Below are 22,650 nucleotides of genomic sequence, written 5' to 3' on the forward strand. Positions count from 1 at the left end.
CCTGATCTTCCCTGTCTTAAGATTCTCTACTCATGAACAGCTGGGACAAAACGTATCCCCAAGCTAGAAGTTAGAGGGAGAGACGCATAACCATCAATTGAGTACCTGGTAGAAGGCCTAACAAAAATGAGTTCAATCCTTAAATTGTATTTACATGTGTGATTCTGAACCTCCTCTACCCATGCACATAGTAATTCTGTTTGAGTGCAAGCATGCAAGGTACTCATTAACTTACATTTAAATAAAGAGTAGGGAAATAATGTCACTGTACATCCCTGAATTCTAAAAAAATAAACACCAATAAAAACACCTTTGGCCTTTGATGCCACTAGGTGTTTACTGTGTGCCAGATACTGTTAGACTATGGGTTAAAATGATGAATGAATGAGCTTTGTAGCGTGCATGCCATGCCGTTAGCCAGCTCAGTGTAAGGAAAGAGAGGTGCACAGACATTTCATATTAATGATGCTGGGCTGTAGTAGAGGTCTGCACAGGGAGGTGGTGATGAGATACAGGAGGAGGGCTAGAAGGGAGGGGGCAGAAAATGAAGGATGCCTAAGTTCAGTTGAAGAGTAAGAAGAGTTTGCTTGCAAACATGAGGTGTGTGAGTGAGGGAGCTGAAGAAGTTTTCAGGTGAGAGGATTAGTATTCTCAAAGTGACTGAGGTGTTTGAGAGCAGGCTCCTGGGTGCTGGGGCTGGAATGGGATGAGCTGAGGCTGCCAAGCTGGGCGGGGCCAGGTATCCCATATGCTATGGGGTTTTGAGCTTGATTCTGTAGGCAGTGGGGAGTCACTGAAGCAATTTTAAGCAGAGTAAAATCAGATAGCAAGAATGTAAGGAAATGTACTCCATCAAGTCTTAATGTTCTTGTCTGATTTTCTTAAAAAGACAGATGTGAAAAAAACAAAAAGGTATTACATTATTTTCGATGGTAGGTAAATAAGAGAAAGGTAATTCAATGAAGACCTGTGAAACCACACATTTATGTTATTTTAATTTCCCATTTATCTTTGGACCTTTGAACTTCCTGTGGTATGTTAGCAGTGTATGAAGTTACACATTTCCAAAATGTAATTTCTTTAAAAATACCTAGGTATAGCCCTCTTTTTCTATTGTGCAGTATATTTACAAAACACATTAAGAATTCTATACAGAATGGGTTTTTAAGATATCTTTAATCCTAATTTACTGGGGCTGGATTAGTCTCACCCTTAACTATTGACTTTTTGGGGAGAACAGAAGTCAGTGACAGTCACTGCAGACAGTGTTTGAAGGATGTTTTAAAAAATTGGTTTGGTATTTTTAAATTTAGCAGGAGTTTATTAAAGACTCCCTGTGTTTTCTCTACTTTCTCCACGTACATCATACAAAATAATAATTACTGATGCCACTTTTGAGTTCTTACTATGTATTAAGAACTATGCTAAGCATGTTCTATGCATAATTTCAGTTATTCTTCCCAACAGCCCTAAATAATAGAGGAATTATTCCTGTCTAAGGATAAGCAAACTTACCCTTAAGTCACATTGCCAGTAAGTGATGGAACATGGAATTAAACTCAGGTCTGTCACTGAAAACCTTATGCTATTTTCAGCATTTTCCTTCATACTGTAGAAAGGCATAAAAAAGGAATTATTACCGGCCTCGTGCCAGCTCCTAGAAAGGAATGGCAAGCTGCTGTTGTTTCTCATCTGCTTTTGGTTTGGTGATCAGTAGAGGTGGCCTTTAAATAACGGAGCCACAGATTACAATTGTGTTTTTCCCAGAAGTGCTACGCAGCTAATTACGGAATTCGGAGAGGCTGTGCCTCAAAGTATTTGCTGGTATAGCCACACCTTGTGTGTCTAGGAACTAGATAATTTTGAGCACTCAGCTTCTGATATGACTCCAAGACCTGCAAGTGGCTCTCGAAAGCCTTACTGCTTGAAGTGTGAGCCTCAGACAGCAGCATTGGCATCACCTGGGAACTTGTTAGAAATGCAGAATCTCAGGCCCCCACCTATATTTACTGAATTGGAATCTGCATTTTAACAAAATTTCCAGGTAACTTAATGTCCACATTAAAATTCGAGAAGCACCACCTAAGCAATAAAAAAGAAAAATTGATTTGGTAGCAGTAGCTTAGCACCTGATGAGCCAGCGATAAATTAAATAGCCAACATACTCATTTCTTTCATTACTTAGGAATCACGTTAATTAAAATAGTCTGAATTGATAAAATCATATAATCTTAGAGTTGGATGGGATCTTACAGAGCATCTAGGCCAACCTCCGTTCCACAGTAGAGGATATACTTTTCTGTGGTATGTTTGCCTGGTGATCATCTAGAATCTAAATATTTTTACAATATAATAGTCTTTGAAATAAAGCCACAGATGAAAATTTTACAATTAGACGATGGATAAATCGGAGAAAGAACTTGACATTTGTGATGTAAAGATTTAAGGATATGGGAATTTGAGGGAACAGTGGAGGTCAAGTTCACTCTCTGATTTATCAGTTTTCAATGAAAGAATGATTTCTGGTCATAGCCATTGGGCCCTATTGTGGAGAGTAGGCAGTTAGTCACAGAGAGGAGCTATTATTCCTCAGTTGTGCTAGGAAGAAGATATTTTGTTGCTAATATAGTCAGGTAGCTACATGGACTGACTTGTGGGACCTTTGTTGTGCTGAAACTAAGAAGGGAGGAACAGACTTACTGCTGCTCTGGTCAGGATCATCACTTAAGCTGGCTGCATTCTACTGTATTCTTGGAGCAAGTGGACAAGGCAGCCCCAGGGGAGTAGAATATTTGCTGGGACCCCATTTATTGGATATTGGCCCCCCAAAGAGTGTGTAGTTGGCAAAGTTCTGCCTCCTTGAGTGTCTTTAGGTCAAACCTTGTGACACTTAGAGCAAATCACTAATAAGGTAATAAGTGAGGGATTGGTACTTAATTTACTGCTTCACTCTATAGCCATATCTTTTATAACACTTACACATAAAATTGGTTTCATGACCTAATGTTAGGATTTGATCTTAATGCACATAACTGTGTAAACAGTTCCTCAGATGTTTTTGTGGACTATTTAAGCGATTTTAATACATGTCTCTCTCCTTCGCTAACTGTGTCCCACAATGTCTTAATTATAGAGTTCATCTGCTGATCGGAGTCAGTGGAGGGAACCACCCAGAACATCCGATGGCTTGTGCTCACTCTATGAGGCAGCTTTATGTCTCTTTGAAGAGGTATGTAATAATCGTGGCTTTTATGTGAAAAATTACTTTGTCAAGGGATAAACTGGAAGATTGTGATTGACATATACATACTACTAGATATAAAATAGATAACTAATAAGGACATACTGTATAGCACAAGGAACTCTACTCGGTACTCTGTAATGGCCTATATGGGAAAAGAATCTCAAAATGAGTGGATATATGTATATGTATAACAGATTCACTTTGCTGTACACCTGAAACTAACACAACATTGTAAATCAACTATATTCCAATAAAAATTTAAAAATCAGTCAATAAATAAAAATCACTTTGTCTTAAAATGCTATAGCATGTATTTATCCCTTAAAAATAATCCATTCAATCTCTGGAAAGGATGCAAAAGAAAGTGGCATCTGTGATTGGTTGCCTCTAGAAAGTGGAGCCGGGGTGTCTCGCATCAGGTGTGGGAAGGAGACATAGTTTTCAATGCATACCCTTTTATTCATTTTGGACTTCGTATCATGTGCATTTCTTTTTTAACATCTTTATTGGAGTATAATTGCTTTACATTGTTGTGTTAGTTTCTGCTGTAAAACAAAGTGAATCAGCTATATGTATACATATATTCCCATATCCCCTCCCTCTTGTGTCTCCCTCCCACCCACCCTCCCTATCCCACCCCTCTAGGTGGTCACAAAGCACCGAGCTGATCTCCCTGTTCTATGTGGCTGCTTCCCACTAGCTATCTATTTTACATTTGGTAGTGTATATATGTCCATGCTACTCTCTGACTTCGTCCCCGCTTACCCTTCCCCCTCCTCCATGTGCATTTTTTAATTTAAAAATTTATCATTAAAACAGATACAGAAAGACATACAAATGTGTGCCTTAATGAATTATTATAAAACAAATGTCCTTTTAATCTGTGCCCAGGAAAGAAATAAAACTTTGCTAGCAACCCGAGAAACCCGTTCATGTCCTGGTTATTATCCCTTTCCTCCTTCAGTAAGTAACCACTATCCTGACTTCAAGAGTAGTCACTTTGTTGCATTTCTTTATAGTTGTGTGCATCCCTAGACACTATAGTTCAGTCTTCCCTATTAAAACAATCTATATATCTATATATATCTTTTTAGTATATATATATTTTTAATTAAAACATTTTTTTTTTTTGGCTGCGTTGGGTCTTCGTTGTGGCGTGCATGCTTTCTCTAGTTGCGGTGAGCAGGGGCTACTCTTCGTTGTGGTGCACGGGCTCTCATTGTGGTGGCTTCTCTTGTTGTGGGGCACGGGCTCTAGGTGCACGGGCTTCAGTACTTGTGGCACGTGGGCTCAGTAGTTGTGGCTTGCGGGCTCTAGAGTGCAGGCTCAGTAGTTGTGGCACACAGGCTTAGTTGCTCTGCGGCATGTGGGATCTTCCCAGACCAGGGCTTGAACCCGTGTCCCCTGCATTGACTGGCGGCTTCTTAACCACTGCGCCACCAGGGAAGTCCTATATATCTTTTAAATCTCTTAATCTATAAGTTCCCCCTCCATTATTTTTCTTTTCCTTTAGTGTATTTTTTCAGGAACTTGGACTTTTTAGGCTGTACAATTTCCTTCCATCTGGATTTTGCTGATTGATTACTCATAATGCAGTTCCTGTGTATCCCTGCATATTGACAGGTGAATCTAGAGACTTGATCAGTTTCAGGTTTGATCCCTTTGGCAAGGCTAAACATGGTGTTGTGATCTTCCATTTGGTTGTGTGTCTTTTTGTAGTATTAGCAGCCCTTGATTCTTTTTTTTTTTTTTTAATTATTTTTATTTATTTATTTATTTATTCATGGCTGTGTTGGGTCTTCGTTTCTGTGCGAGGGCTTTCTCTAGTTGCAGCAAGCGGGGGCCACTCTTCATCGCGGTGCATGGGCCTCTCACTATCGCGGCCTCTCTTGTTGCGGAGCACAGGCTCCAGACGCGCAGGCTCAGTGATTGTGGCGCACGGGCTTAGTTGCTCCGCAGCATGTGGGATCTTCCCAGACCAGGGCTTGAACCCGTGTCCCCTGCATTGACTGGCGGCTTCTTAACCACTGCGCCACCAGGGAAGTCCTATATATCTTTTAAATCTCTTAATCTATAAGTTCCCCCTCCATTATTTTTCTTTTCCTTTAGTGTATTTTTTCAGGAACTTGGACTTTTTAGGCTGTACAATTTCCTTCCATCTGGATTTTGCTGATTGATTACTCATAATGCAGTTCCTGTGTATCCCTGCATATTGACAGGTGAATCTAGAGACTTGACCAGTTTCAGGTTTGATCCCTTTGGCAAGGCTAAACATGGTGTTGTGATCTTCCATTTGGTTGTGTGTCTTTTTGTAGTATTAGCAGCCCTTGATTCTTTTTTTTTTTTTTAAATTATTTTTATTTATTTATTTATTTATTCATGGCTGTGTTGGGTCTTCGTTTCTGTGCGAGGGCTTTCTCTAGTTGCAGCAAGCGGGGGCCACTCTTCATCGCGGTGCATGGGCCTCTCACTATCGCGGCCTCTCTTGTTGCGGAGCACAGGCTCCAGACGCGCAGGCTCAGTGATTGTGGCTCACGGGCCTAGTTGCTCCGCGGCATGTGGGATCTTCCCAGACCAGGGCTCGAACCCGTGTCCCCTGCATTGGCAGGCAGATTCTCAACCACTGCGCCACCAGGGAAGCCCAGCCCTTGATTCTTAATGATCAGATCTATTAATTCATTGATGCTTGGTTGCAAAATGGTGATATTCTAATTATATCATTCCTCTTTCATTTATTAATTGGAATGTTTTCATAAAGGAGATGATTCCCTTATTGACAATTTGGTTACCCTGCCACAGTTCAGACAGGAAAAGCAGAATAAATGCTTGATTCTCTCCACTTGATTTTTAAAAAAATTTTTAACACCTATTTTTATTTACTAGTTTTCAGTTTAATGAATTGATCTCCTGTCATGTTCCAAACTTGACCAATTGGTTTCACTTGAAAAGTATTGTTATGAACTTGTAGATTTAAACCGATTCAAATTTTACTTCGTGAATTATTATCTGTAGTGAAGCTCATATTGTTTTATCTTTGGCCAACAGTCTTTCAGGGTAGTAGTCTCTTTCAGGGTGGTTCCCAAGTTCTTTTGACATAGGCCTAATAATCTTTGATAGCTTCCTTGCTATCTGACCCGTCAAATTGTTTCTGGACTCATACATTTCTTGATATGGAGCTGCAACCAGCTAGCTCTTTCTCCATAAACCCTGTTTTCTTTAAGTGGAAAATAGTATTTCAGGACCACAATCAGGATGCTCATCACTACTAAGTCGGTATTATTTTTCTAGGCTCTTAACAGTAGCCAGAGCTAGGAAATGTGTGCGTGTGCATGCACGCATGTGTATTTAAAGCTAATATACCTCATGAGTTGATACTGATACCTTCAAAATCAGGGCTATAGAATTTCTGCTTTTCTATATTACATTTGTATATCCTTTCTTCCAACTAAGAATGCTGATTCTGAAGGATACAGGGATATAGAATTAGAATATCCCATAATTATTTATTTTAATCACACAGTACACACACACACAAAAAAACAGCAATCCTAAAATAAGACAGACACTACCACTGTATGATTACTAAAAATATTAACTTTTTACATATGCTTTCCCCATTTTTTGTAGTTGTATTATATCTACATACTCAGAACATATATACTCTCTGCCTTTTAACCCTCATTTAGTATGAGTTGTACAAGTAACTACATATTTAATGCTCACTGCCAGTTTCTGTCAGTGGCTCTATATTCTTTTTGGTTGTCTGAAGCTTATTCTCTAGTAGAATCCTCAATAAATACTCATGAAAAAGATTCTCTTAGTTCTTACATTTTAATTGCTGTGCACTTTATGCTTGAAAGTCAGTTTTGAGAAGATAAAATCTTTGGCTCACATTTTCTTCTACTTCTTAAGTATATTCATCCATTTTCTTCTGGCAGTAATTTTACTAGAATACATCTTGATGTTACCTATTCTGGGTTGATGTTCTCAGAGATGTGAGGATTTCAATATGTAGTTTCAAATATTTTTTATTTCAGGGAAGTTTCCCTAAATTATTGTTTTTAGTATCATTTTTACTCTTTGTATTTGGTTCTCATCTAGGACCCCTATTGTTTTTATGTTGGATTTTTTTTTTTAACATCTTTATTGGAGTATAATTGCTTTACAATGGTATGTTAGTTTCCGCTTTATAACAAAGTGAATCAGCTATATGTATACACATATCTCCATATCTCCTCCCTCTTGCATCTCCCTCCCACCCTCCCTATCCCACCCCTCTAGGTGGTCACAAAGCACTGAGCTGATCTCCCTGTGCTATGCGGCTGCTTCCCATTAGCTATGTATTTTACATTTGGTAGTATATATAAGTCCATGCCACTCTCTCACTTCGTCCCAGCTTACCCTTTCCCCTCCCTGTGTCCTCAAGTCCATTCTCTACGTCTGCGTCTTTATTCCTGTCCTGCCCCTAGGTTCTTCAGAAGAATTTTTTTTTTTTTAGATTCCATATATGTAAGCATATGGGATTTGTTTTTCTCTTTCTGACTTACTTCACTCTGTATGACAGACTCTACGTCCATCCACCCCACTATAGATAACTCAATTTCATTTGTTTTTATGGCTGAGTAATATTCCATTGTATATATGTGCCACATCTTCTTTATCCATTCATCTGTTGATGTACACTTAGGTTGCTTCCATGTCCCAGCTATTGTGAAGAGTGCTGCAATGAACATTGTGGTACATGACTCTTTTTGAATTATGGTTTTCTCATGGTACATGCCCAGTAGTGGGATTGCTGGGTCGTATGGTAGTTCTATTTTTAGTTTTTTAAGGAACCTCCATACTGTTCTCCATAGTGGCTGTATCAGTTTACATTCCCACCAACAGTGCAAGAGGGTTCCCTTTTCTCCACACCCTCTCCAGCATTTATTGTTTGTAGACTTTTTCATGATGGCCATTCTGAGTGGTGCAAGGTGATGCCTCATTGTAGTTTTGATTTGCATTTCTCTAATGATTAGTGATGTTGAGCATCCTTTCATGTGTTTGTTGGCAATCTGTATATCTTCGTTGGAGAAATGTCTATTTAGGTCTTCTGCCCATTTTTGGATTGGGTTGTTTTGTTTTTTTGATATTGAGCTGCTTGTAAATTTTGGAGATTAATCCTTTGTCAGTTGCTTCATTTGCAAATGTTTTCTCCCATTCTGAGGGTTGTCTTTTCATCTTGTTTATGGTTTCCTTTGCTGTGCAAAAGCTTTTAAGTTTCATTAGGTCCCATTTGTTTAGTTGTGTTTTTATTTCCATTTCTTTAGGAGGTGGGTCAAAAAAGATCTTGCTGTGATTTATGTCATAGAGTGTTCTGCCTATGTTTTCCTCTAAGAGTTTTGTAGTGTCTGACCTTACATTTAGGTCTTTAATCCATTTTGAGTTTATTTTTATTTTCTAATTTCATTTTTTTACATGTAGCTGTCCAGTTTTCCCAGCAACACTTACTGAAGAGGCTGTCTTTTCTCCATTGTATATTCTTGCCTCCTTTATCAAAGATAAGGTGACCATATGTGCGTGGATTTATCTCTGGGCTTTCTATCCTGTTCCATTGATCTATATTTCTCTTTTTGTGCCAGTACCATACTGTCTTGGTTACTGTAGCTTTGTAGTATAGTCTGAAGTCACGGAGCCTGATTCCTCCAGCTCCGTTTTTCTTTCTCAAGATTGCTTTGGCTATTTGGGGTCTTCTGTGTTTCCATACAAACTGTGCAATTTTTTGTTCTAGTTCTGTGAAAAATGTCATTGGTAGTTTGATAGGCATTGCATTGAATCTGTAGATTGCTTTGGGTAGTATAGTCATTTTCACAATGTTGATTCTTCCAATCCAAGACCATGGTATATCTCTCCATCTGTTTGTATCATCTTTAATTTCTTTCATCAGTGTCTTATAGGTCTTTTGTCTGCATACAGGTCTTTTGTCTCCTTAGGTAGGTTTATTCCTAGGTATTTTATTCTTTTTGTTGCAGTGGTAAATGGGAGTGTTTCCTTAATTTCACTTTCAGATTTTTCATCATTAGTGTATAGGAATGCAAGAGATTTCTGTGCATTAATTTTGTATCCTGCTACTTTACCAAATTCATTGATTACCTCTAGTATTTTTCTGGTAGCATCTTTAGAATTCTCTGTGTATAGTATCATGTCATCTGCAAACAGTGACAGCTTTACTTCTTTTCCGATTTGGATTCCTTTTATTTCTTTTTTTTCTCTGATTGCTGTGGCTAAAAATTCCAAAACTATGTTGAATAATAGTGGTGAGAGTGGGCAGCCTTGTCTTTTTCCTGATTTTAGTGGAAATGGTTTCAGTTTTTCACCATTGAGAACGATGTTGGCTGTGGGTTTGTCATATATGGCCTTTATTATGTTGAGGGAAATTCCCTATATGCCTACTTTCTGGAGGGTTTTTATCATAAATGGGTGTTGAATTTTGTCGAAAGCTTTTTCTGCATCTATTGAGATGATCATATGGTTTTTATCCTTCAGTTTGTTAATATGGTGTATCACTTTGATTGATTTCCATATATTGAAGAACCTTTGCATTCCTGGAATAAACCCCACTTGATCATGGTGTATGATCCTTTTAATGTGCTGTTGGATTCTGTTTGCTAGTATTTTGTTGAGGATTTTTGCATCTATGTTCATCAGTGATATTGGCCTGTAGTTTTCTTTCTTTGTGACATCTTTGTCTGATTTTGGTATCAGGGTGATGGTGGCCTCATAGAATGAGTTTGGGAGTGTTCCTCCCTCTGCTGTATTTTGGAAGAGTTTGGGAAGGATAGGTGTTAGCTCTTCTCTAAATGTTTGATAGAATTCGCCTGTGAAGCCATCTGGTCCTGGGCTTTTATTTGTCGGAAGATTTTTAATCACAGTTTCAATTTCAGTGCTTGTGATTGGTCTCTTTATATTTTCTATTTCTTCCTGGTTCAGTCTCGGATGTATGTTGGATCTTTAACAATTAACAATTAACTTAGTAATTGTCACTTTTTCTTGAATACTTTTTATATCATTTTTATTTCTTTTTTTATTTCTAAACAGCTTTTTCCTTTTTATCTTTTGTTGCTCATAAGGTATTATCTTTTGTATTTAGTTACTCTTGGATTTCTTATAGTTTATTCCTCATTTCTGAAATGATTTCTTCTCTTATTTCTAATTCTTTTTTTGAGTCTGTCACCTCATTTTTGAATGCTTCTCTCTCAGTTTTGTGTTTTTCTTTCAAGTCTTGTTTAATTTTCTTAATCCCTTTACCTTGCTTTGAAATAGGTTACAGTTTGATCTGTTTTGTGGGTAGTTCCTGTCTGTCATGCTTTTATTGTATGGATGTTATTCTGCCTCTTTTCCTTTTTTCCCCCTAATAACAAGTTCATATGGAATTTGACCTTCATACTTTTCTGTTGCTTATTTTTATGAAAAACTTGTTTTCCTGAATTTTTAGAATGGGATGCGATTCAAGATAGCTCTTCTAAATCCATAGACTCCCTTTCTCTACTGTTTTTGTGTAACGTTAGAAAAAATAAGGTGGTTTCAAGCATATTCCCCTCCCCACCTTTTATCTTAACTTTTTCTCTTTCCTTTCTGTTGTCCTCATTCTGCTCAACTTTTAGTCCGCTCCCAGTAGTTTCTGCTCAGTATGAGGGCTCTGTCCTGGAAGGGAGTACTGGCTTTTCAGTTTCAAGAATTCACAAGAGCTAGACTGCTGTAGCTTTTTTCAGACTTCTCATCATGGAACCTTTGTACTTACCTGCTATCAGAGAGGGCAAACTCTTCCCAGTTGCAGCTGCTGTTCTTAGATTGGCTCACTGTTCTTTCTGGTGAGTACCTGATTGGTTGTTTTGGGTTTTTCTTATTCTGAGGTCTGTCAGACACTCTTTGGCTTCCTTCTGCACAGATATTATTCCCATGCAGATTCTGTGTTTGGTAGTGATTTGTCTGCACCTGCTTATATTTTGGAGTTATTGGAGCTATGTTTGTCTAGTTTTATTGTGAATATTAAGCACAAATTTGGAGTTTAGCCTTCTATTTGTTTTGTGTAATGATTCCATGTTTAGAAAACTACATTGCTGCTGCTATTGTCATCTTTTCCAGAATTCTACGCGCCCCCCCAGTTGTTTTTTTTTGTTGTTTGTTTTGTTTTGTTTTGTTTGTTTATTTTTTTTTCTTGGCTGCATTGGGTCTCTGTTGCTGCACACGGACTTTCTTTAGTTGCGGCGAGCGTGGGCTACTCTTCGTTGTGGTGCACGTGCTTCTCATTACGATGGCTTCTCTTGTTGCGGAGCACGGGCTATAGGTGTGCGGGCTTCAGTAGTTGTGGCGTGCGGGCTCTAGAGCGCAGGCTCAGTAGCTATGGTATGTGGGCTTAGTTGCTCCGCAGCATGTGGGATCTTCCTGGACCAGGGCTTGAACCCGTGTCCCCTGCATTGGTAGGTGGATTCTTAACCACTACACCATCAGGGAAGCCCCTCCCCCAGTTGTTGTTAAAAAACACATTTCTACGTCTTGTGAACAGATTTTTTTTACCCCTCCCCTCCCCCTCCCCTTTGCTTCCCCCTCCCCCTCCCCTTTGCTTCCCCCTCTCCTTTCCTCCCCTCCTCTCCCCTTCCCCTTCCCCTCCCCTCCCCTTCTCCTCTCTTCTCTCTTTTTCGTGGGGGTCAGGGAAGGAGGGCTATGATTTTTTTAAGCCTTATTGTAGAGCAGTAGTCCCTTCTTATATATGGGGAATACATTCCAAGACCCCCAGTGGATGCCTGAAACCATGAATAGTACCAAACCCTATATATACCATGTTATTTCCTATACATACATACCTATGATAAAGCTTAATTTATAAATTAGGTACAGTAAGAGAATATCCAAATTGCCAGCATCACAACTCTTGCACTTAGGGGCCATTTTTAAGTAAAATAAGGATTACTTGAACACGAGCACTGAGATACTGTGGCAGATGAGCTGATAACCAGATGGCTACTTGGTGACTTAATGGGTGGCTAGCTTATATAGTGTGGCTATGCTGGACAAAGGGGTGATACTCAGAACAGTATGCAGTTTAAAACTTATGAATTGTTTATTTCTGGAATTTTCCATTTAATATTTTCCGATAACGGTTGACTGCCAGTAACTGAAACCACAGAAAGTGAAACCGCGAATAAAGGGGGAACTACTGTAATAGATCTTTAGATAAAAAATTCTAACCTACTTGGGCCCATCATCCTCCTTTTGTCAGCAGCAGAATTTCAGATCTCTTATTAGGGACTGTCAGCCTTTACTTATGCATATTTTGTATGTCCTCAAAACTCTTCTCATGTTCACTGAAAATTATTCGTCTGACACACATATTCTGTTGTTTTGTGTACTATTTAAAGATTCTGACTGAAATTACTCTATCCCTTCCCATTTCATGGTCTGGCAATATAATATATTGATTTTTGAAGATTCTTCTTTTATTGTTTTACTTGATTCAGAGAAAAACAAAAACAAAACCAAAAAAAACCCCTAAAAGGCAGACAACAAATTGACAACAGCTGTAGTCAGAGATAATATCTTTATTGTATGGGATTCATACAAAGTGAGTAAAAAATCCATTAAACCCTAATGAATAAATGGGCAGAAGTTAGTTGTAAGCAAATAGATGGAAAAACTTTAGTTCTGTTGATAATAAGGAAGTGTGAAGTTAAAAGAATACATCCTGGGGCTTCCCTGGTGGTGCAGTGGTTGAGAATCTGCCTGCCAATGCAGGGGACACGGGTTTGAGCCCTGGTCTGGGAAGATCCCACATGCCGCGGAGCAACTGGGCCTGTGAGCCACAGTTACTGAGCCTGCGCGTCTGGAGCCTGTGCTCCGCAACAAGAGAGGCCGCAATAGTGAGAGGCCCGCGCACCATGATGAAGAGTGGCCCCCACTTGCCGCAACTAGAGAAAGCCCTTGCACAGAAACGAAGACCCAACACAGCCATAAATAAATAAATTAATTAATTAATTAAAAAAAAAAAAAAGAATACATCCTCTTTTTTCTCACTTTACTTTTCAAAAAAAATTTAAAGCATAATACTTATTGGTGTGGGTGCAGTGAGACTTGTGCTCTCACATAGACGTATTCATTGGTTAGGGCAACTGTGATGACAGCCCTGGGTCCTGTGCTTTTGGCAGGGTTTTGAGGAGAGGGGAGGCGGAGAGGAGAAGCCTGGATTTTTATAAAGCATTATGCATGGCAATAGACTTTACCATCATATTCAACACAAATGGTAAATAAGCCATGATTTTTTATATAGCTATAGCTATATCTATATACATATACAGATATGTATAGATATGTGTGTGAGTGTTGAATTGCTCTGGACCTTTATCGTTTTTAGGACCGCCCTCATTTTATACATTGCTGGTGATGAAATAATATTGTAACACCAGTTTTGAAAGCAATTTGGTATAGTATGTTTCAGGAATCAGAAGATTGTTGTCATTTTTTGCATATAGTAGTCCCATGTCCGAGGTTCTCTACTAAGTGAAGTAATTAAAAATGTAGCAACAGGAGGAGGAGGAGGAGGAGGCTGCCTAGGCGGCAGGGAGTGAGCCAGTGCCCAGGGTGAATCAATGGAAACCCCCCAACGAAGCCAGCCGGGAACACACTTCAGTGCTGCCAAATAGCATTGATTATTTTCCTTCAAAAAAAACAAAACAAAACAATGAAGTAGCCACAACTATATTCTTAAAAATGGCTCATATAACAAATAAGTAGAAAGAATCTCAAGTGTCCTCTTAAAGGAAAATGCTTAAGTAAATTGTGATTTTTACATTAGATGGAATATTATTGGTTCAATTACGAAGATTAAGTAGACATAGAGAAAAGTCTGCATGGCCCTTTTGTATCGTCACGTATATATCCACTGTGATAACTATGTTAAAGAGCGTGTATATGCAAAACTCTGGAAGGACATATATAAAAAAAGATAGCATATATTGTATTAAGGTGATGGGATTATTAAAGGTAGGTTTTTTTCTACTTTGTTCTTCTATAATGCTATTATATGCGTTAATAAAATATTTAGTTAATAAAGGCTTGATTGTGTGTCTCCCCCTTCCCATTTTTGCCACCTTTGTTGGTATCTTTTAGTGCTTTATTCTGCAGGAGTAAATAGTCTAGCCATCTGTGTTTAAGATTGGATGTGTTATTTGAGCAGTTTAGATAGTTTTCGAAGAAGGAAAGTCAACAGTAATTTCAGAGAATATTTATAAAAATATCTGCACTTAGAATGTCTTGACTATTTATTGCATGTTTCTTATTTTACTAGGTTTGCAGAATGGCGTCTGATTACTCAAGAACGTGTGCTAGCCCAGATAGCATTCAGACTGGTGATGCTCCCATTGTTTCAGAAACCTGTGAGGTTTATGTTTGGGGGAGCAATAGCAGCCATCAGTTGGTAGAAGGCACACAGGAGAAAATATTACAGCCCAAACTGGCTCCTAGTTTCTCTGACGCGCAGACTGTGAGTTCTCTGCATACCTTACAAATTGGTACATGACAGGGTTTGCTTTAAATAATGTTAAGAGTGGTTTTTTTTGTTTTTTGTTTTAATGAATGAATGTTCTTGCTTGTTTCTTATCTATATTGTTTCTATACTATACTGCATCAGCTTTTTCATTTTCATAGAAAAAATATTTTAAGTCCCTCATTTCCCTAATAGTGTTTCCAAGTTTTAAAAAGTTAAATTTGCATCTGGAGTTTTAAAAAGAATTATGAATGGCAGCATACTTACCCTTATATTCAACACAAATGGTAAATAAGACTAAGTAAAAATTAGAATTTTCCCTTTGCCATATTGGCATTTCATTTTCTTATTCTGATCACTTTTTTTTACATTTGTAGCTAACTTTTAGGCAAAATGGAACTTTCTATTTTATTATTTTCATTAAAACATATGTTTTTCTCAAATGAATTTAGAATATATATTACATGGTTCTTGTTATAATGGACCCTAAGGAATTACAGGAAAAATTTCCTTCTTGCCCTTCACCAATTATATAAGAGGAGGCTAAACATTTTTCTTGGTTGTTTCATTGAACCATGACTGGATAGATAACCTGAAAAGATAAAATACACATTAATTTGAATTCAACAATAAAGTCAACATGAATAGGCCATTAATAGTTTTCTTAATTTTCTGTTTACTTCTTAATCTCTATGGAGATTCATATTCTACTTTAAAAGATATCCTTTGAGCCTCTTTGGTAAAATCAACTTAAATATTATACTTTGATTCTCACAGAAGCATTTTATATCTATGATTCTGTTTGTTTGCTTACAGATTGAAGCTGGACAATACTGCACTTTTGTCATTTCTATGGATGGCTCTGTCAGAGCTTGTGGTAAAGGCAGCTATGGGAGACTGGGCCTTGGAGATTCTAATAATCAGTCTACTTTAAAAAAGTTAACATTTGAGCCTCACAGGTCCATTAAAAAGGTCTCATCTTCTAAAGGATCTGATGGTCATACTTTAGCTTTCACTACAGAGGGAGAAGTCTTCAGCTGGGGAGATGGTGATTATGGGAAGCTGGGACATGGAAATAGTTCAACACAGAAATATCCGAAGCTTATTCAGGGCCCTCTGCAGGGAAAGGTATGTGCCTTCTTTTTGGATTTAAGAATAATTAGATGCACTGGTACTGTGATTGCTATAATTGACGATATCTTTCAGATTTTGATGTATACTTTCTGAAGTAGCCCACCCTCCCAACCCTTTGGCTTATTTTTTGTATATCTGCTTGATGGTTTACAACACACTTTCACATACATTATTTAATTTTAATTCTTATAACAGCCTTGTTAAAGTAGTTATTATTTTCATTTCACAGATAGGAAACTGAGAATCATCCATTTAACAAATATTTATTTAGTACCTTCCAAATGCCAGGCAGTGTTTTAGGCATTAGACATATAACAGTGAACAAAACAGACAAGATTCTTACTCTCATGGAGCTTTAATCTGTGGGCTAGAGATGATAAATAAGTAAGCAAACACATAAAATAATTTCAAATAATAGTAAAGAAAAAATTGAGTAATGTAATAGATACTAACTTTGGCTGGGTGTGATATTAGATAATGAGGTCAGAGGGTTCTCTTGGAGTAGGTGGCATTTTAACAAAAACTTAAATAAGACATTTAAAGTGGTTAAGTAACTTGGCCAAGGTCACACACAAATAAATGGCACCATTAGAAACTGAACCTAGGTCTCCTCTTTTTATTTCTGTTTTACCTTTTCTTAAATGAAGCCATTTTCCTAACTTAAAATTATATGCAATTTTGTGAGTTCCTCCATTTTAAGATTGCTTTCTTTCTATGAATGTTTTCTTATATAAAAGTCTTTAAAGTTAAAATTTTATTTTATACCAAAATTAAAAGTGGGACACTTCTTTCATGGGAGTTTGTCTGACAAAGTTGGCTCTCAAATGAATTTTACTTTATTATAACTTTCAATGTTTAACTTAGACATCAGCCTCAAAGCAGTGAGCCTTGGAACATTCCACTTAATATCAGGGGGTCCTTGATAAGATGTTGAATTTGGGACTCTAAGGAACTTCAGATAAATACTCTTTAAAGTTATATTTTTTAAGTTTTTCTAGCACCTTTTTTCTTAATTCCCATTGTTTTAAATTTTCTTTACATATATATATATATATATACACACACACACACATATATACGTGTGTGTGTGTATGTGTATATATATATATATATATATATATATATATATATTTTTTTTTTTTTTGGCCGCACCGCACAGCTTGCACGATCACAGCGGTGGCCCAGTGAACTCGGGCCACTGCTATGAAAGCGCTGAGTCCAAACCGCTGAACCTCCAGGGAATTCCTTATTTATATTCTTTTAATGTTCCATTTTATAATGGAAACATTGCCAGTTAAAAATAACTTAGTATGAATATCATGAAGGAAAAATTCCCAAAAAGTAAAATAATTTACAGATAAAAATTTCAGAGGTTCTTAGCATATTATCTAAAATGTAGTAGGTGCTCAGTATTTTTAATTGAATCTAAATTTTGAATTTTCTAAAGTGAGTTCTAATTTTTGGAGATTAAAAAATGTGGAGTTATTAGTATGGATATTTTTTCTGTTTATCTTTTTTTCAGCAGTTAGTGATTTTGATCAGTGTTAAAAAGGTATAAGTGATCCCCAAATTATGCTTCCATATACCCTTATTTCCCTGATTCTGCCTATAAACTGTGTAGCTATTTGAGGGTAAAGAGATACTATTAGAAGTTTAATTGATATAAGCTTATATCTTAGATCTTTCTTCATTGGTAATAGTCAATGTGTTTTTGAGAGTTAATCCTATTATGTAATGAATTTTTCTTGATTAGCCAGGACTGGAGGTTTTGTGTTAATGTTATATTTAAAATTTTTTCATTGTTCCATGAGTGTTCAGCCCCATCCAACTCTTTGAGTAAAGAGTTGATTGGTGATATAGTATTGTTGCAGGTGATTAGATTGATGTATTTGGGGCAGGGAGGAGTGGGCGAGAGAGTGCTGCTAGCCTTTACAGTCTCTTTGTGTGAATTAAGAAAAGTCGTCCTCTCTAGGTAGAAGTCAGAGTTTGTGGCTTGGCCAACAGAGCTTAGGCTGTATTTCAGCAATTTCTTGATCCTTTATGCAGGCAGCCTTGTCCTGGGCAAAACCTCCACAACTGTACATGGCACTTCGGGATGAGTTGTGAATATCAGTATCTCTGAAGTCTCTGTGTATAGGATCAAATGTGAACTCTATGTTTTAGTGTCTTGTGTTCATCAAATTCACTTTGTGTACAATACAGGTAGTTGTTTGTGTGTCAGCTGGATACAGACATAGTGCTGCTGTCACGGAGGATGGTGAATTATACACATGGGGTGAAGGAGACTTTGGAAGATTAGGTAAGATTTTTTAAAAATTGAAGTTAGTCTCACAGAAAAATAGAAATGATGATGGTTACTGAGAAGTGGTGAGACTAAATTTAATAGGCCAAAGACTGTCATTTATTTTTGTTAGCTTTAAGCTCAGAGGAAGATAATTTTATATAGAGAGTACCTAGATTCTGGTGCTGAAATTTAAGATGTAATTAAATCTAGTAAGTATTTACTACTTTGTGCAGGCACTATAGGATTTCAGGGATAAGAAAGATATCATCCTAAAGTGATCCTGAAGTGTGTTATCTAGGAGGTAGTGAAAACAAGTCATCGTTAACGATACGATACTAGACAGCATTAGATAAGTGCTGTGAGAGGAGCATAATAGAATGTTCTACTGATTCAGTGAAGGGACTGGGTATCTCATGTTGGGAGCAGCCTAGAAGATTAGATGAGAAGATATTAGAAATGATTCTGTTTTTCATATTTAATTGCACTTTAAAAATTCCTCATTTCTGTTAATAACTTGTAATGTTTATTCTACCTGTGAAGTAATGGCCTAAAGAAAAAGAGCTAACATTATTTCTTTGTTGTTTTGTGTGTTTTATCCAAGGTCACGGTGACAGTAATAGCCGTAACATTCCAACGTTAGTAAAAGACATTAGCAATGTAGGAGAGGTTTCTTGTGGCAGTTCACATACTATTGCTTTATCTAAAGATGGGAGAACTGTATGGTCTTTTGGAGGAGGAGACAATGGTATGTAAAAAATTATTTATTGATAGCTTTGGCCTTTTTTCCGTGACTTTTAAAAACAATTTTTCAGTTATACAAGGCTATTGTAGAAAAACTCAAATGTATATAGGTGAGCAGAAATTTTTAAAATTTAAATAAATTTTTCTTAAAAAAATTTAAGAAAAATTTGCTCTAAGCATTGTTAAAATTTTGGGAGATAAATATATATGCATTTATATAAATATGTACCTATATTTCTACATAGATGTTTTAAAAAACCAAAGCAGACCTATATATACCATAGTTACTGTCTTATAACTTGTTTGTTTTTAATCTAACAGTATCTTATGAATATCTTTCTATGTCAAAAAGCATGACTCTACATTTTTCTTTTCAGTGGCACAAAGTATTCTTTCATATGATTGTAGCAAAACTTACAAAACAATTTATTATTGTTGAATATCTACATGGTTTCCAATTTTTTTCAATATTAAAAACAATACAGTGAATGACTAAATCTTTTTCTACTTTAGTCACTCCTACCAGTGATGCGAGAATGCTCTTTTCCCCATATCCCTCAACAACACTGGCTATTAAAATTAAGATAATTAAAAAAATAGTTTCATTAGTGAAAATGGTATTTAATCTGTATTTCGTCCTTAGTGAGGTTGTTGGCCATTTGTTTTTCTTCTTTGGTGATTTGCCAAGTTCTCTATTTGGTGAATTATTGAGTCTTTTAAAAAAAATTTAAAATAATTATATGCATACACATTCTTGTATAAGGACCTGTTTATTATATCAGCAAATTTGAAGTTAGAAGTATGACCATTAAAGGGGAGAAAGACAGCAAATTAATTTTCCATATCTCTCTTGAAGTGGTTTTAATTGCTTGAAATTAAAATTCAGGAAACTATTGTTTATTGGTTTCTTTCTTGTAATAAAACCATTCATTTGTTAACATCCTCTGCTATCAGAAACTTAGAGCTTTCTAAAATGTGGACAATCTGTCAGGTTAGTGATGGAAAGATTAGTGATATTTATCAATATTAATACTAAGAAAAAGAATAACGTTTCTTTGAAACAAGTAAATTGTTTAACTTGAGTGTGTTTGTTTTTATAGGCAAACTTGGCCATGGTGATACCAACAGAGTGTATAAACCTAAAGTTATTGAAGCTTTACAAGGAATGTTCATTCGCAAAGTTTGTGCTGGAAGTCAGTCTTCACTTGCTTTGACATCAACAGGGCAGGTAGGACTAAGGGATGAGCATAAAAGGTTTAGAGTATTTCAGAGGACCAGATGACTAAAAAGTGATAATTGTATTTAAATTTTGAAGTTAAAAAATACATTTTAAAGTTAATCTACTGAAATGAAATATTTTCTCCTGTTTGAAGAAGTTGAGTATCTGAGAAGGAGCCAGGTTTTCTGACCTGGCCTGTGTGAGCCAGATAAACTTACTGTTAACCCCATGTTCTTTGTATTAAGATGGTTTTAAAAAAGCTTTTAGCACTAAACACCCCTTAAACCTTTTCCTAAAAATCATGAATAGTGGGGGAAAGTGAGAATAGATCTTGCTGGAACCAGTGATATGAACTAAGAAGGCAAGAAGGTGATCAAAAGAGAGAGCAAGGAGAACATTTCCAGATGGAAAATAATCTGAGAGGGTTAGGTGGTTAGGTATTTCTGAAAGAGGGTTACTCAGGCTTAGGATACTTAGAATTGTATAATCCCTTTATAAACTTGTGATTTTCTACATGCATATTTTGACTTCCCTCTGTTTGTTTGTTGGTGATGGAGAGGGTCCAGATATGGTGATAGACTGACAATAATTTTGCTCCTTACATCCATCAGCAATGACAGTGAAAAAGTGAGCTGATCACTCATTGTTTCACATGTAGGAATCTATTATGTGCCAGGCAGTGGTATAAAAATGTTTCTGACATTCACATGGCAGATGAGGAGCAAAGCTGAAATTACCATATTATTTAATTATTTTTGAAAGACTGGAATGCCTTGCTGTAAAAGATCTAACGCAAAACTATTTATCATTTTGTATTTAATTATGTTAGTCATTTGTTACAATGCTGGTTGCTGTCTTAAAATTTAAAACTTCTCTTTTACATCTTTCTCACTGTGAGTTTTGTGGCAGGAATCCATGAATTGAAGCCAAAAGATGCTCACTTACTTGATGTATAGCCACTGGCAAATCACAAACCTTCCTTGAAAATCACGTGCTTCTTTTTTATGAGAGGGGTAATAACTTCTGGTTTGAATGATTATATAAGATAGATTCAACTTTGAATGATTATATAAGATAGATTCAAAGATTTCAACTTTGAATTGAAAGTTTCTATAACAACAAAAAGTTATTATTTAGTATCAAACCACACTCTTATTTAATAGATTATATTTATTTCTAAACAATGTAAGTTGTTAACCTACCATCTCAGGATATTATGTGTAGTGTATTTCTCTTTGTTTCAGGTCTATGCTTGGGGCTGTGGCGCTTGTCTAGGTTGTGGTTCTTCAGAAGCTACTGCACTGAGACCCAAGCTTATTGAAGAACTGGCTGCCACAAGAGTAGTTGATATTTCTATTGGAGACAGTCATTGTTTGGCTCTTTCTCATGGTAAGATCATTTGTTTTTAAAGAAATAGTATTAGGTTTTAAAGGCACTTTCAAGTTCATACTATCCTTTTTCTCCCCCCATCTTTAACATACCAAGTTGGCTATGATTTAAAAAATTTTTAATTTATATTGGACGGTGGTTGACTTGCAATGTTGTGTTAGTTTCAGGTATACAGCAAAGTGATTCAGTTATACATATACATGTATCGATTCCTTTTCAAGTTCTTTCAAAACAACACAGTGAGGTAGGCAGAGGAGTACTTACCAACCAGTGGAAAGACCTAAGGTGTTCTGGGCTGGGTGGAACTGGGGAAGGAGATGGGAAAGGAGTGCATATCATAAAGGATACCATAGTGTTGCTCTTCTGGGGAAACCAGGAATCAAATTTGGTGGTTGTCGTCATGGTAGGGCACAGAGCACGGTCCTTGAGAGGAGGGGGAGTGAGAGATTATCCAATGGGTGGGTCACCTCACAGAAGCATGTCTTCCATTGTCATTCATCCACAGAGTGTGTTTGCTTCCTCCTGCTCAGTCATTCTCAGCCTTCCAAGTTCAGTTCAAATAGAATTACCATATGATCTGGCAATTCCACTCTGGGTATATACCGAAAAGAACCGAAAACAGAGGCTCAAACAGATAATTGTACCCCAACGTTCATAGCAGTGTTATTCACCAGAGGGTGGAAACAACTTAAGTTTCCACCAAAAGACGAATGGATAAATAAAATGGGGGTATATCCATAGAGTGGAATATTATTCAGCCTTATAAAGGAATGAAATACTGATCTACGCTACAACGTGCGTGAATCTTGAAGACATTGTGCTGAGTGAAATGAAAGAACAAATATCATGTGATTCCACTTATATGAGGTATCTAGAGTAGGCAAGTTCATAGAGACAGAGCAGCAGAGTAGAGGTTAACAGGCACTGGGAGGAAGGGGGGATGGGGAGATATTGCTTAATGGGCACAGGGTTTCTGTTTGGGATGATGAGAGGTTTCTGGAGATGGATAGTAGTGATGCTTGCACAGCACTGTGAATGGATTTAATGTCTCTGAATTGTGCACTTAAAAATGATTAAAATGTGAGTTTTATGTTATACGTATTTTACTGCAATTAAAAATA

At 36.9% G+C, this 22,650-nt stretch overlaps 1 protein-coding gene across 1 annotated transcript in view; it reads left to right on the top strand.

The window, feature by feature from the left end:
- Nucleotides 1-22,650, top strand: part of HERC1 (HECT and RLD domain containing E3 ubiquitin protein ligase family member 1) — a 205,360-nt gene that overhangs the window by 53,294 nt on the left and 129,416 nt on the right. The window contains exons 3-9 of the mRNA XM_057542678.1: nt 3,134-3,229; nt 14,565-14,759; nt 15,579-15,890; nt 18,099-18,195; nt 18,782-18,925; nt 20,022-20,149; nt 21,385-21,529. Coding sequence (XP_057398661.1) covers nt 3,134-3,229; nt 14,565-14,759; nt 15,579-15,890; nt 18,099-18,195; nt 18,782-18,925; nt 20,022-20,149; nt 21,385-21,529 — 1,117 coding nt within the window. The remainder of the gene's footprint in view (nt 1-3,133; nt 3,230-14,564; nt 14,760-15,578; nt 15,891-18,098; nt 18,196-18,781; nt 18,926-20,021; nt 20,150-21,384; nt 21,530-22,650) is intronic.

Source organism: Balaenoptera acutorostrata, chromosome 3 (genome assembly GCF_949987535.1).
Source record: "Balaenoptera acutorostrata chromosome 3, mBalAcu1.1, whole genome shotgun sequence".
NCBI lineage: Eukaryota > Metazoa > Chordata > Mammalia > Artiodactyla > Balaenopteridae > Balaenoptera > Balaenoptera acutorostrata.